The sequence below is a fragment of the Polypterus senegalus genome, chromosome 4 (assembly GCF_016835505.1).
Source record: "Polypterus senegalus isolate Bchr_013 chromosome 4, ASM1683550v1, whole genome shotgun sequence".
Taxonomy (NCBI): Eukaryota; Metazoa; Chordata; class Cladistia; order Polypteriformes; family Polypteridae; genus Polypterus; species Polypterus senegalus.
In genome coordinates, this window is record NC_053157.1 from 237,243,882 (window position 1) to 237,256,626 (window position 12,745).

At 44.1% G+C, this 12,745-nt stretch overlaps 1 protein-coding gene across 5 annotated transcripts in view; it reads right to left on the bottom strand.

Annotated features, from left to right (window-relative positions):
* The window catches only part of LOC120528280 (zinc finger protein 501-like), a 68,481-nt gene continuing 55,736 nt past the window's right edge, over window positions 1-12,745 (bottom strand). For all 5 annotated transcript variants that reach the window (XM_039752411.1, XM_039752409.1, XM_039752412.1 and 2 more), the window contains 2 exons: window positions 7,275-7,765; window positions 1-1,483 (listed from right to left, as the gene is read on the bottom strand). In XM_039752411.1, the coding sequence (XP_039608345.1) occupies window positions 354-1,483; window positions 7,275-7,617 (1,473 nt within the window). In that variant the 5' untranslated portion in view covers window positions 7,618-7,765 and the 3' untranslated portion in view covers window positions 1-353. The remainder of the gene's footprint in view (window positions 1,484-7,274; window positions 7,766-12,745) is intronic.

The window sequence follows — 12,745 nt, forward strand, 5'->3', positions numbered from 1 at the left end:
GGGAAGCAAACCCAGGTCTCCTAACTATGAGGCAGCAGCGTTACCCTCTGCGCCACCGTGCCGCCCGTTGGAGAGACCCCTTCCAGGAATTGTTTCTAACATTGCCCCCAATGCATGCTGGGATAGGCTCCTGCTACTAATAACTCCACCATGAACATACAGGTTTGAAAGATGGTCTCACCATCAGTGTGCAACCTGCCAATGAGGGCTCCCCTTCACGTTTACCACACCATCACGGAAAGGCTTTTGTTTGGAGCCCTGAGTAGAGTTGATTTGGAGATCACGGGCTCAGGTCATCTGTGGGAGGGACACACGCCCTTTAAATGAAACACTTTGCACCTCGTCGTATGTTGTTACTTTTTCGCTCTCCAGTGTGAGCTGTACATGTGTCTGTTACGATTGCTGCTGTTTGAGAAACCCTTGCCGCACTCAGAGCACATATGTGGTTTCTCCCCAGTGTGAGTATTTTTATGGTTACGAAGGCTGCTGTTGGTTGAGAATCGTTTCCCACACTCAGGGCAACAAAAGGGTTTCTCTCCGGTGTGAATTCTGATGTGGCACTGAAGATTGTACATTTCTAAGAACCGCTTCCCACATTCAGAACAGCAGTGATGCTTCTCTCCCGTATGAATTCTCATGTGTTTACAAAGGGTGCTGCTGTGCGAGAATCGCTTGCCACATTCCAGACAGCAGTGGGGTTTCTCTCCAGTGTGAATTGCAAGGTGGCTCTGAAGTTGGCTGGCTTGTGAGAACTGCCGGCCACACTCGGTACAACAGTAAGGTTTCTCGCCGGTATGAATCCGGATGTGGCGTTGAAGGTGGCTTGTTTTGGAGAAGCTTTTCCCACATTCGGGACAACAATGCGGCTTCTCTCCAGTATGAATTTTTAAGTGTTCCAGCAGACTGCTGCTTTGGGAGAATCTGTTGCCACATTCTGAACAACAGTAAGGTTTCTCTCCGGTGTGCATTCTCACATGCTTCTGGAGGCTGCCGCTTTGGGAAAATCCTTTGCCACACTCCAAACAGGAGTACGGTTTCTCTCCCGTGTGAATCCGTATGTGCTCCCAAAGATTGGTATTATTGGAGAATCGTTTGCCACACTCAGAACAGCAATAACTTTTCTCACCAGCGTCGATTCTTCTGTGCTTTTGAAGACTCGGGAGTTTGCCACGTTCAGAACAGGAAACCGGCCTCTGACTCCTATGAATCAACTTATGACGTTCACAGTCGGATTTCTTCTTAAAAGTCTTCCCACACTCTTGGCAGGTGTACAGAGCCTCTTCTGCAGTTACCCCTTCTTGATGACCAGTCTCTGATGGTTTGTCAGCAGGAAAAGAGCTAAACAGGACAGAGGTTGGGGTCACATTCCCTGATCTTCTTGGGCACTTCATCACCTTCTCGGTGTTCGGGTTGTGCTGCGGTCCGCTCTGAAGAGATGGCTGAGAAAAGGAGGATGAGGAGAAGAAGCCATTCTCCTGGAAATCTGCAAGAATAGAAACACTTTAGTTAAACATTAAGAACAATACAGTGTTAGAAAGAGATATGGGGGGAGGCATGGGGAGGGGGGGGGCAGATGGGCAGGCACTGCTTCCTCACGTCTCAGCTCTACTCCTGCAGTTTCTCCATCTTCCTCTCGTGTCCTCAGGGACGTGCCTGCCGTGTTAGTCACCATCTGGTGTGACTGAGGGCGGATGTGTGTGCCAGTGTGCCCCCACAGTGGGCGCGGGTTGGATTTCAAAGCTCCTGGGAAACCCCTTGCCAAGAAAAGAGTGGAGTGGTGGCTCTGAGGTTAGGGATCTGCACTGGCAATTGGAAGGCTGACGAATCCTGTAAAATGCCAAAAGGGATCCGCTCTGTTGGGCCCTTGAGTAAGGCCCTTAATCTGCAACTGCTGAGCGCTTTGAGTAGTAAGAAAAGCGCTATAGAAATGCAAAGAATTAGATAGATAGATAGATAGATGGATGGATGAAAGGCACTATATAATCGATAGATAGATAGATAGATAGATAGATAGATAGAAAGGCACTATATAATAGATACAGTGGTGTGAAAAACTATTTGCCCCCTTCCTGATTTCTTATTCTTTTGCATGTTTGTCACACAAAATGTTTCTGATCATCAAACACATTTAACCATTAGTCAAATATAACACAAGTAAACACAAAATGCAGTTTTTAAATGATGGTTTTTATTATTTAGGGAGAAAAAAATCCAAACCTACATGGCCCTGTGTGAAAAAGTAATTGCCCCCTGAACCTAATAACTGGTTGGGCCACCCTTAGCAGCAATAACTGCAATCAAGCGTTTGCGATAACTTGCAATGAGTCTTTTACAGCGCTCTGGAGGAATTTTGGCCCACTCATCTTTGCAGAATTGTTGTAATTCAGCTTTATTTGAGGGTTTTCTAGCATGAACCGCCTTTTTAAGGTCATGCCATAGCATCTCAATTGGATTCAGGTCAGGACTTTGACTAGGCCACTCCAAAGTCTTCATTTTGTTTTTCTTCAGCCATTCAGAGGTGGATTTGCTGGTGTGTTTTGGGTCATTGTCCTGTTGCAGCACCCAAGATCGCTTCAGCTTGAGTGGACGAACAGATGGCCGGACATTCTCCTTCAGGATTTTTTGGTAGACAGTAGAATTCATGGTTCCATCTATCACAGCAAGCCTTCCAGGTCCTGAAGCAGCAAAACAACCCCAGACCATCACACTACCACCACCATATTTTACTGTTGGTATGATGTTCTTTTCTGAAATGCTGTGTTCCTTTTACTCCAGATGTAACGGGACATTTGCCTTCCAAAAAGTTCAACTTTTGTCTCATCAGTCCACAAGGTATTTTCCCAAAAGTCTTGGCAATCATTGAGATGTTTCTTAGCAAAATTGAGACGAGCCCTAAAGTTCTTTTTGCTTAACAGTGGTTTGCGTCTTGGAAATCTGCCATGCAGGTCATTTTTGCAGCCCAGTCTCTTTCTTATGGTGGAGTCGTGAACACTGACCTTAATTGAGGCAAGTGAGGCCTGCAGTTCTTTAGACGTTGTCCTGGGGTCTTTTGTGACCTCTCGGATGAGTCGTCTCTGCTCTTGGGGTAATTTTGGTCGGCCGGCCACTCCTGGGAAGGTTCACCACTGTTCCATGTTTTTGCCATTTGTGGATAATGGCTCTCACTGTGGTTCGCTGGAGTCCCAAAGCTTTAGAAATGGCTTTATAACCTTTACCAGACTGATAGATCTCAATGACTTCTGTTCTCATTTGTTCCTGAATTTCTTTGGATCTTGGCATGATGTCTAGCTTTTGAGGTGCTTTTGGTCTACTTCTCTGTGTCAGGCAGCTCCTATTGAAGTGATTTCTTGATTGAAACAGGTGTGGCAGTAATCAGGCCTGGGGGTGGCTACGGAAATTGAACTCAGGTGTGATACACCACAGTTAGGTGATTTTTGAACAAGGGGGCAATTACTTTTTCACACAGGGCCATGTAGGTTTGGATTTTTTTTCTCCCTAAATAATAAAACCATCAGTTAAAACTGCATTTTGTGTTTAGTTGTGTTATATTTGACTAATGGTTAAATGTGTTTGATGATCAGAAACATTTTGTGTGACAAACATGCAAAAGAATAAGAAATCAGGAAGGGGGCAAATAGTTTTTCACACCACTGTAGATAGATAGATAGATAGATAGATAGATAGATAGATAGATACTTTATTAATCCCAAGGGGAAATTCACATATTCATTATTATTATTATTAAAATGGACAGGTGGACTAGAAAGGGCTGTGACGAGTGGAAGTGTGGATTCAGACAAGTTCAGGTTCAAGCTCCTCCATGTCAAGTTGTCACGACGTTTAAAATGAAGTCCTAATTAGTATAAAAAAAAAATCACAGGTTTATGAGGCACTCATCTTTACAATTCTTTTTACAATTGTTGCTTTTAGTTCTGTAATTGAATGTATCGTAAATTATTTCTTTCAAATAAGAGTTATTAATTAAAAAAAAAGACCCCAAAGTTAGACTGGGGTACTCCCCGTTTAGATTTTTTCTAAACTTAGCCTTTTCTGTTCTGTCATTGCTGCTGCTTAAAGGAATGCCTTGTTGTCTCGAGCAAGTTAAACTGTGCAATACTCAGAACTCTCAAACACACGGAGCGCATAGAAATCATGAACTAGGGGTTTGGGGGACTTTTTGTCTCTTTTGCTGAAATACAGCACCTGATCGAAGATAAAATCGCCACGGAACACCTGTGAGATTACAAATAATTCCTTTAGTGATTATTATTACAATAAAATGGAATGTAGGATCGTAACAAACTGGAAAAAAATTATCAAGCACCGCACTGCAGACATAAAAGGAGGACAGGGAGTACCTCCAGTTTACTTTGGGGTCCTTTTTTAAATAAATCTTGCATAGAAAAAAAAAAACGGATGTCCGCCTGTTAATGTACCCCATCATGTACAAACATTGGGGACGGAGATCGCCAACAATGTAATTGAAAAAAGAATGCTATATGAACGGTGCCTCACTCAACACACAACTCAACCGGAAACCTCCCCTGTGGACTGACAGGCAAACCATTCCACCAATCAGTGTTTTTCGTTTGTTTTGCCAAGGTGCCCACCCTTTCCGTTCACTTGTACTTGTCGTCACCCTTCTGATTGTGAGCGTGTCATCTCTAATTTTGCGTGGCACCACATTTAATTCTGCGCGTCACCTCGTTTGAATGTGCGCATCAACTTCTTTAATTGTGTGCGTCACACCTTTACATTTTTTTTTGTTACTTGCCCTTCGGAGCTTCTTTAAAAGTATTACATGGTATATCTTCTTTGAAGAACTATAAGAATGACATTCTGGGTTTTATTTCTCTGTTCAGGCTCTGATGGGCATTAGTGCTCGGTCGCTGCGCATACACACACTCACCTAAAGGATTATTAGGACCACCTGTTCAACTTCTCATTAATGCAATTATCTAATCAACCAATCACATGGCAGTTGCTGCAATGCATTTAGGGGTGTGGTCCTGGTCAAGACAATCTCCTGAACTCCAAACTGAATGTCACAATGGCAAAGAAAGGAGATTTAAGCAATTTGGAGCGTGGCATGGTTGTTGGTGCCAGACGGGCCGGTCTGAGTATTTCACAATCTGCTCAGTTACTGGGATTTTTTAGGGTTTACAAAGAATGGTGTGAAAAGGGAAAAACATCCAGTATGCGGCAGTCCTGTGGGCGAAAATGCCTTGTTGATGCTAGAGGTCAGAGGAGAATGAATGGGCCGACTGATTCAAGCTGATAGAAGAGCAACTTTGACTGAAATCACCACTCGTTACAACCGAGGTATGCAGCAAAGCATTTGTGAAGCCACAACACGCACAACCTTGAGGCGGATGGGCTACAACAGCAGAAGACCCCACCGGGTACCACTCATCTCCACTACAAAGAGGAAAAAGAGGCTACAATTTGCACGAGCTCACCAAAATTGGACAGTTGAAGACTGGAAAAATGTTGCCTGGTCTGATGAGTCTCGATTTCTGTTGAGACATTCAAATGGTAGAGTCAGAATTTGGCGTAAACAGAATGAGAACATGGATCCATCATGCCTTGTTACCACTGTGCAGGCTGGTGGTGGTGGTGTAATGGTGTGGGGATGTTTTCTTGGCACACTTTAGGCCCCTTAGTGCCAATTGGGCATCGTTTAAATGCCACGGACTACCTGAGCATTGTTTCTGACCATGTCCATCCCTTCATGACCACCATGTACCCATCCTCTGATGGCTACTTCCAGCAGGATAATGCACCATGTCACAAAGCTCGAATCATTTCAAATTGGTTTCTTGAACATGACAATGAGTTCACTGTACTAAAATGGCCCTCACAGTCACCAGATCTCAACCCAATAGAGCATCTTTGGGATGTGGTGGAACGGGAGCTTCGTGCCCTGGATGTGCATCCCACAAATCTCCATCAACTGCAAGATGCTATCCTATCAATATGGGCCAACATTTGTAAAGAATGCTTTCAGCACCTTGTTGAATCAATGCCACGTAGAATTAAGGCAGTTCTGAAGGCGAAAGGGGGTCAAACACCGTATTAATATGGTGGTCCTAATAATCCTTTAGGTGAGTGTAGATATGCATATATATATATATATATATATACGCCAGAACGGCAAAACTTCCTCACCGTGATCATCGCGAATATACCTTCGCAAGAATAATCAGGTCAAGTCGGCACGCGTATTTATCGACTGCACTCACCAGAAGAGGCAAGTGGGGGGCAATCCGATGCGTCTCACCCTTGTATGCTCCGATATCTCCCTCTATTTCCTCTCCGCAATTGTTGTGTGTGCATTACGTGGAATTGCATCACCATTAATTACGGAGAAATAGGTTATTGTATCGTCATCCATACCAAACATGTATGCAAAACCTGAAGAAATTTCTCTTTTGCAAAAGAGGGATTAAAATCAGTTGCGAGATTTGACCCAGACATACAAACAGACAGTGGAGTCGAGTGAAATTAAAATCATTTAAAAACTGCTTTTTCTTTCATAGGAAGCTAAGTGCGGGTTTCGGGAGGTGTTATGTGTGCGTGAACCAGCGCCACCCGGTGGACAGGAGAGCGCGTGCACGGTTAACTCATTGGTTTAAAGTGGCACGGGACACGTGACACGGGCAGGGGTGACCAGATCCCTTGTCAGCTGATAACTAGAGGAACGCATACAAGCCTGTAGGGAAATTAGGAAGAAGGGGAGAGAGGACAAGCTGAGTCAGGGACAAGACGTCCAGAGTTGCTTGTGGCCGCACGAACCCGTCAGGGGCAGAATGTGCAGGAAGTGCAGGGCACAGTTGGAACGATAAATGGGTAGATGCAATTGTCCCATTAATTTTTTTACTTTTTTTTGCTTGAGATATTTATTGTGCGTTTTTAGTATGTTTTAAAAGCTACTGTTTTTTCACCTTTTTTGCTACATTCACACGTTGGACCTGTTTTTAGCTGTTTATTGAACAATAAATTGTCCTTTTAGTTTTATCAGAGAGTACCACTGTGTCCCCACTGGCCTCGGTCCCTCTATCAAGGACCTGGGGGTCTGCCAGTTTTATCTGTTAAGGACCCAAGGACCTGACAGTCTTATTTATTAGATTGGATATTTTAAGTCACCACACCCCTGAGTAGTTGCTGTCTGTTCTAATCCAGTCACAGTCACCTCTCATGTCCACCTACTAAGAACACCATGACAGTCACGGTCAGAATTTCTACTTTCTTTCCCATTTAATCCTATGACTTACTCATTCCAGCGCTCCCAGATGGCTGCTGCTCTTCTCCTTCACTGTCTTTCTCTTCCAGTCCACATATCTCAGATTTCGCTTGCTGTGTTGCCTGTTGCCCCACATTTTGTAAACTGGAGTGAGCTCCTACATAACGGTCTTGCTTGAAGGCATTGCCAGTTTCATGGTTAGGCAGTTCAAGGGTAACTGGGAACTCCTTAGAATCCTCATCTTTAACCTCATTGGCCCCCCATTCAGACTCCTCTTTAACAAGGCAAATACATCCCTCACAGTCCTCCAGCTTCACACACAGTGGCTCGAGTGCACCCCACTCACAGTCCTCTTCTTTAACGCATGCCTCCATGTCATCCTCTGCTCCGTGGAAAACTCTTCTCTTCCCCCAAAAGCATTTACTCTTCTACTCCGAGATTCCCTTCTCACATGGACGGACCTAAACTGGAGGACATTAGACCCCCAACTCCGTGGCCATGTGACCTGGGAAGGAGGCTCCCCTGTGGAAAAAAGAAATAAAAATGAGATAGGTGATGAAAAACACTGAGCGATTTCAGGTTTAAGTTAGATTTTTATCACTTTGTTTGCATGAGAGATTTGAAATGCAGGGAAACCCGAACCTCAGAAGCTCTTGGTAGATGTGGAGCAAAAACCAACTCGATTAGGACACCAAGTCCAGATGACTGAGACATGGGAAAGGCGCTATATGAATTAAATGTATTTTATTTATTATTAAGGACAAGAACCTGGAAAAAGTGAAGAAAGTTTAAAACAAAATTCAGTCTTTTTTATCACTTTGAACCACCGCATACGGGCAGGACAGGTCTACTCAAGGCCAGTGCTCACACAGTGGCAAAAGATCCAAAGGCCACCATCTCAGCCACGTGACAAATTGATAGGCCACACCTCAACTGCAGCGAAAGCAACAGAAAGACACGTCAAAGAAAACACAACCAGGTATTGAGTCGCTTATGGCCTGTAGGGGGCATGACAGCACTCCAGACCCCTGGAACGTCTTCACACTCACACACACGGTCCTGGGTTCAAATCCAGTGCTTTAATTTACAACAATGCACAACTTTACAGGTCTGGTAGGGTCATCAGTCACTCTTTCTGTGCTCCGTCTGCTTCCCTCTGCTTGTCCAAATCAAGTGTTGTCCACCTCCTCCCATGACTCCAAGCTCCCAGGACCAAGCAGAGGGCTCTTATTTAACACCTGACCTGCAAGTATTTCTGGTCAAGTCAAATCAAGTCAGCTGTATTTACAGACAGTAGCACATTTAACACAGCTACACGTTTGTAGCACTGCCACATATGGGGTGTACTGAAATGTTTTGCCTGTATGTGTTGTATTGTATCTCGTCTGTCTCCAGACTACATTTCTGCCTTCAACATCTAGTCTTGTCCCAAATATTTAACTCTGTCCCAAACATCAAGCCCCCATCTCAAACCTCCAGCCCCAACACAAATACCCCAGTCCTGTGCCCCAAATATTCAACTCCAACCCAAATGCCCAGGTCCACCTCAAATATCCACTCCCTTCCCAAACATTCAGCCCTGCCACGGAAATGCAGTCCAGTCCTAAATGTACAGCTCTGCCTCAAACATTCAGTCCCATTCAAAACATCCATCTATACCTTAAACCCATCCATCCATTTTCTAACCCGCTGAATCTGAATACAGGGTCACGGGGGTCTGCTGGAGCCAATCCCAGCCAACACAGGGCACAAGGCAGGAACCAATCCTGGGCAGGGTGCCAACCCACTGCAGGACACACACAAACACACCCACACACCAAGCACACACCAGGGCCAATTTAGAATCGCCAATCCACCTAACCTGCATGTCTTTGGATTGTGGGAGGAAACCGGAGTGCCTATACCTTAAACCTCCAGTCTGATATCAAACACTCAGCCTCGCCCCAGACATTCAACCACACCCTAGCCATCTACTTCCACACCAAACACTCAGTTCCTCCTGAAATGTCCAGCCCCGCCCAAAATGAGATGTCTGCCTCAATCATCTAGTCCTGCCCAAAATATTCAACTCCATCCTGAACGTCCAGCCCTGCACCAATCAAACATTCAGCTCTGCCTCAAACATGCATTCCTGCCCACAACAACTTCAACTTCATCCTTAAAGTGAAGCCCCACCTCAAATGCCCAGTCCTGTCCCAAACATTCAGCCCTACCCCAGAAATTCCACCCCAAACATTCAGTCCTACTCAAGATGTTCAGCCCTACCTCAAATTTTCATTCTACATTTCCAGGTGTTCTAATTGTTTTTAATCCATTACTTACTAATTAGAACATTAGAAGACTCTAGACGAGAACAGGCCATTCAGCCCAACAAAGCTCGCCAGTCCTATCCACTTATTTCCTCCAAGAAAACATCAAGTCGAGTTTTGAAAGTCCCTAACATCTTACTGTCTACCACACTACTTGGTCTCTTATTCCAAGTGTCTATCGTTCTTTGTGTAAAGAAAAACTTCCTAATGTTTGTGTGAAATTTACCCTTCACAAGTTTCCAACTGTGTCCCCGTGTTCTTGATGAACTCATTTTAAAATACAAGTCTCGATCCACTGTACTAATTCCCTTCAGAATTTTAAACACTTCACTCATGTCAACTCTTAATCTTCTTTTGCTTAAACTGTAAAGGCTCAGCTCTTTTAATCTTTCCTCATAATTCAACCCCTGTAGCCCTGGAATCAGCCTAGTCGCTCTTCTCTGGACCTTCTCTAGTGCTGCTATGTCCTTTTTGTAGCCTGGAGACCAAAACTGCACACAGGACTCCAAATGAGGCCTCACCAGTGCATTATAAAGGTTGAGCAGAACCTCCTGTGACTTGTACTCCACACATCAAGGCGCTATATAACCTGACATTCTGTTAGCCTTCTTAATGGCTTCTGAACACTGTTGGGAAGTTGATAGCTTAGAGTCCACTATGACAACAACAACATTTATTTATATAACACATTTTCATACAAAAAAATGTAGCTCAAAGTGCTTTACATAATGAAGAATAGAAAAATAAGAGACACAGTAAGAAAATAAAATAAGTCAACATTAATTAACATAGAATAAGAGTAAGGTCCAATGGCCAGGGGGGACAGAAAAAACAAAAAAAAAACTCCAGACGGCCGGAGAAAAAAATAAAATCTGCAGGGATTCCAGGCCATGAGACCGCCCAGTCCCCTCTGGGCATTCTACCTAACATAAATGAAACAGTCCTCTTTGGATTTAGGGTTTTCACGGAAGGATTTGATGATGATGATAATGATGATCACGTGGACTTCTGGCTTTTAGTCCATCAATGCTGGGGCATCATGGTGCTTTGAGTAGGTGGAGGTGGCGCAGGCCGCCACCACAGAGAAACCGGAAAAAGAAACAGAAGAGAGAGTTGGGGTCCGTACGGATTTTAGAGCCACCATGAATAGTTATTATGATAAATTGGAGTATCAGGATTAAGATAAAGTGAAGTTATGAGAAGGCCATGTTAAAGTAATGTGTTGTCAGCAGTGTTTAAAGTGCTCTACTGTATCAGCCTGGCGAATTTCTATTCCAGATTTTAGGTGCATAACAGCAGAAGGCCGCCCGCCTCACCACTTCTTTTAAGTTTTGTTCTTGGAATTCTAAGAAGACACTCATTTAAGGATCTGAGGTTACGATTTGGAATATAAGGTGTCAGACATTCCGATATATAAGTTGGAGCTGATTATTTAAGGCTTAATAAACCATAAGCAGTATTTTAAAGTCAATCCTGAATGACACAGGTAACCAGTGTAGTGACATTAAAACTGGGGTGATGTGCTCAGATTTTCTTTTCCTTGTTAGGATTCTAGCAGCTGCATTCTGCACTCGTTGCAAGTGATTTATGTCTTTTTTGGGTAGTCCTGAGAGGAGTGCGTTACAGTAATCTAGTCGACTGAAAACAAACGCGTGAACTAATTTCTCAGCATCTTTCAATGATATAAGAGGTCTAACTTTTGCTATGTTTCTTAAGTGAAAAAATGCTGTCCTAGTGGTCTGATGAATATGCGATTTAAAATTCAGGTTACAGTCAACGGTGACCCCTAAGTTTTTTACTTCCGTCTTAACCTCTAATCCTAATGCGTCAAGTTTATTTCTGATAACCTCACTGAATCCGTTTTTGCCAATCAATTCAATGGCTCCTAAATCCTTCTCATAAGGTGGACTGTCGATTTTCCGATCGCCCGTTGTGTATTCTAATTATCTTGTCCCAGACATTCAGTCCCACCTGAAACATTCAGGCACACCCTAAACATCTTGTCCCATCACAAACTTCCAGTTCTTCCCCAGTCATCTAGTCCCGTCCCAAACATTTTGTCCCACCCAAAGCATTCAACTCCATCCTGAACCTCCATCCCTGCCTCAAGCATTCCTTTCTGCACACAGCATTCAACTTCATCCCTAAAGTTGTAGCAAGGCTACATAACTTGACAGTCGGGTTGGCCTCCTGGACTGTCTGTCACTTTATTATGTTGGCTGGAAGGGTGTTTGTAAATAACAACATTTATTTCTATAGCACATTTTCATACAAACAGTAGCTCAAAGTGCTTTACATAATAAAGAATAGAAAAATAAAAGTCACAATGAGAAAGCAAAATAAGTCAACATTAATTAACATCGAATAAGAGTAAGATCCAATGGCCAGGTGGGAAAAAAAAACTCCAGACGGCTGGAGAAAAAAATAAAACCTGCAGGGATTCCAGACCATGAGACCGCCCAGTCCCCTCTCTGGGCATTCTACCTAATATAAATGAAACAGTCCTCTTTGGATTTAGGGTCCTCACGGAAAGGGCTTGATGATGATGGTCATGTAGACTTCTGCCTTTTAATCCATCCATTCATTGTTGGAGCATCATGAAGCTTTGAGTAGATGGTGGTGGCGCAGGTCACCACAAAGAAACCGGAAAAAGAAACAGAAGAGAGAAGTAGGGGTCAGTACGGACTTCAGTAAGCCCTTCAGGCTTCTTTGGTGACGTCCCAGTGCTGGGAGGACCCCGCCCGGTAAACATTCCAGCTGCCTGTTGCCGGCGTGAGGTTTCCATAACAACCGAGAGGGGCAAGGATGTTTCGGTGGGAAACTTTTTCTATTTAAAGGGGAATGGCGGATCAAGGCAGGAGGGAAGAAAAAAAAAAAGGAAGGAAAAGGCTGAAGGCAAGGCGGAGACTATCCACGCTCAAAGGATCATTCGGGATCTTTCTTCACTCGGGGACGTCTGCTATTTGTGGGTGGCCACCCCGGAGAAATAATCTGGTGACGAATCCCCGAGAAGAGGCCAGGTGCTGGTGTTCCCCGGGTGCTCCCGTCTGGCGAGTCAGATTCCTGAATCTGCATTTCTTCGTGATAGTCCGCGGAGAAGCCGTTTCGCCAGAGGACTGTTGTGTTTTCCTCCTGCCCTACGGAAGGAACTGAACTGCAGGATTTATTGTTTACTTATATGTGGACAAAGTAA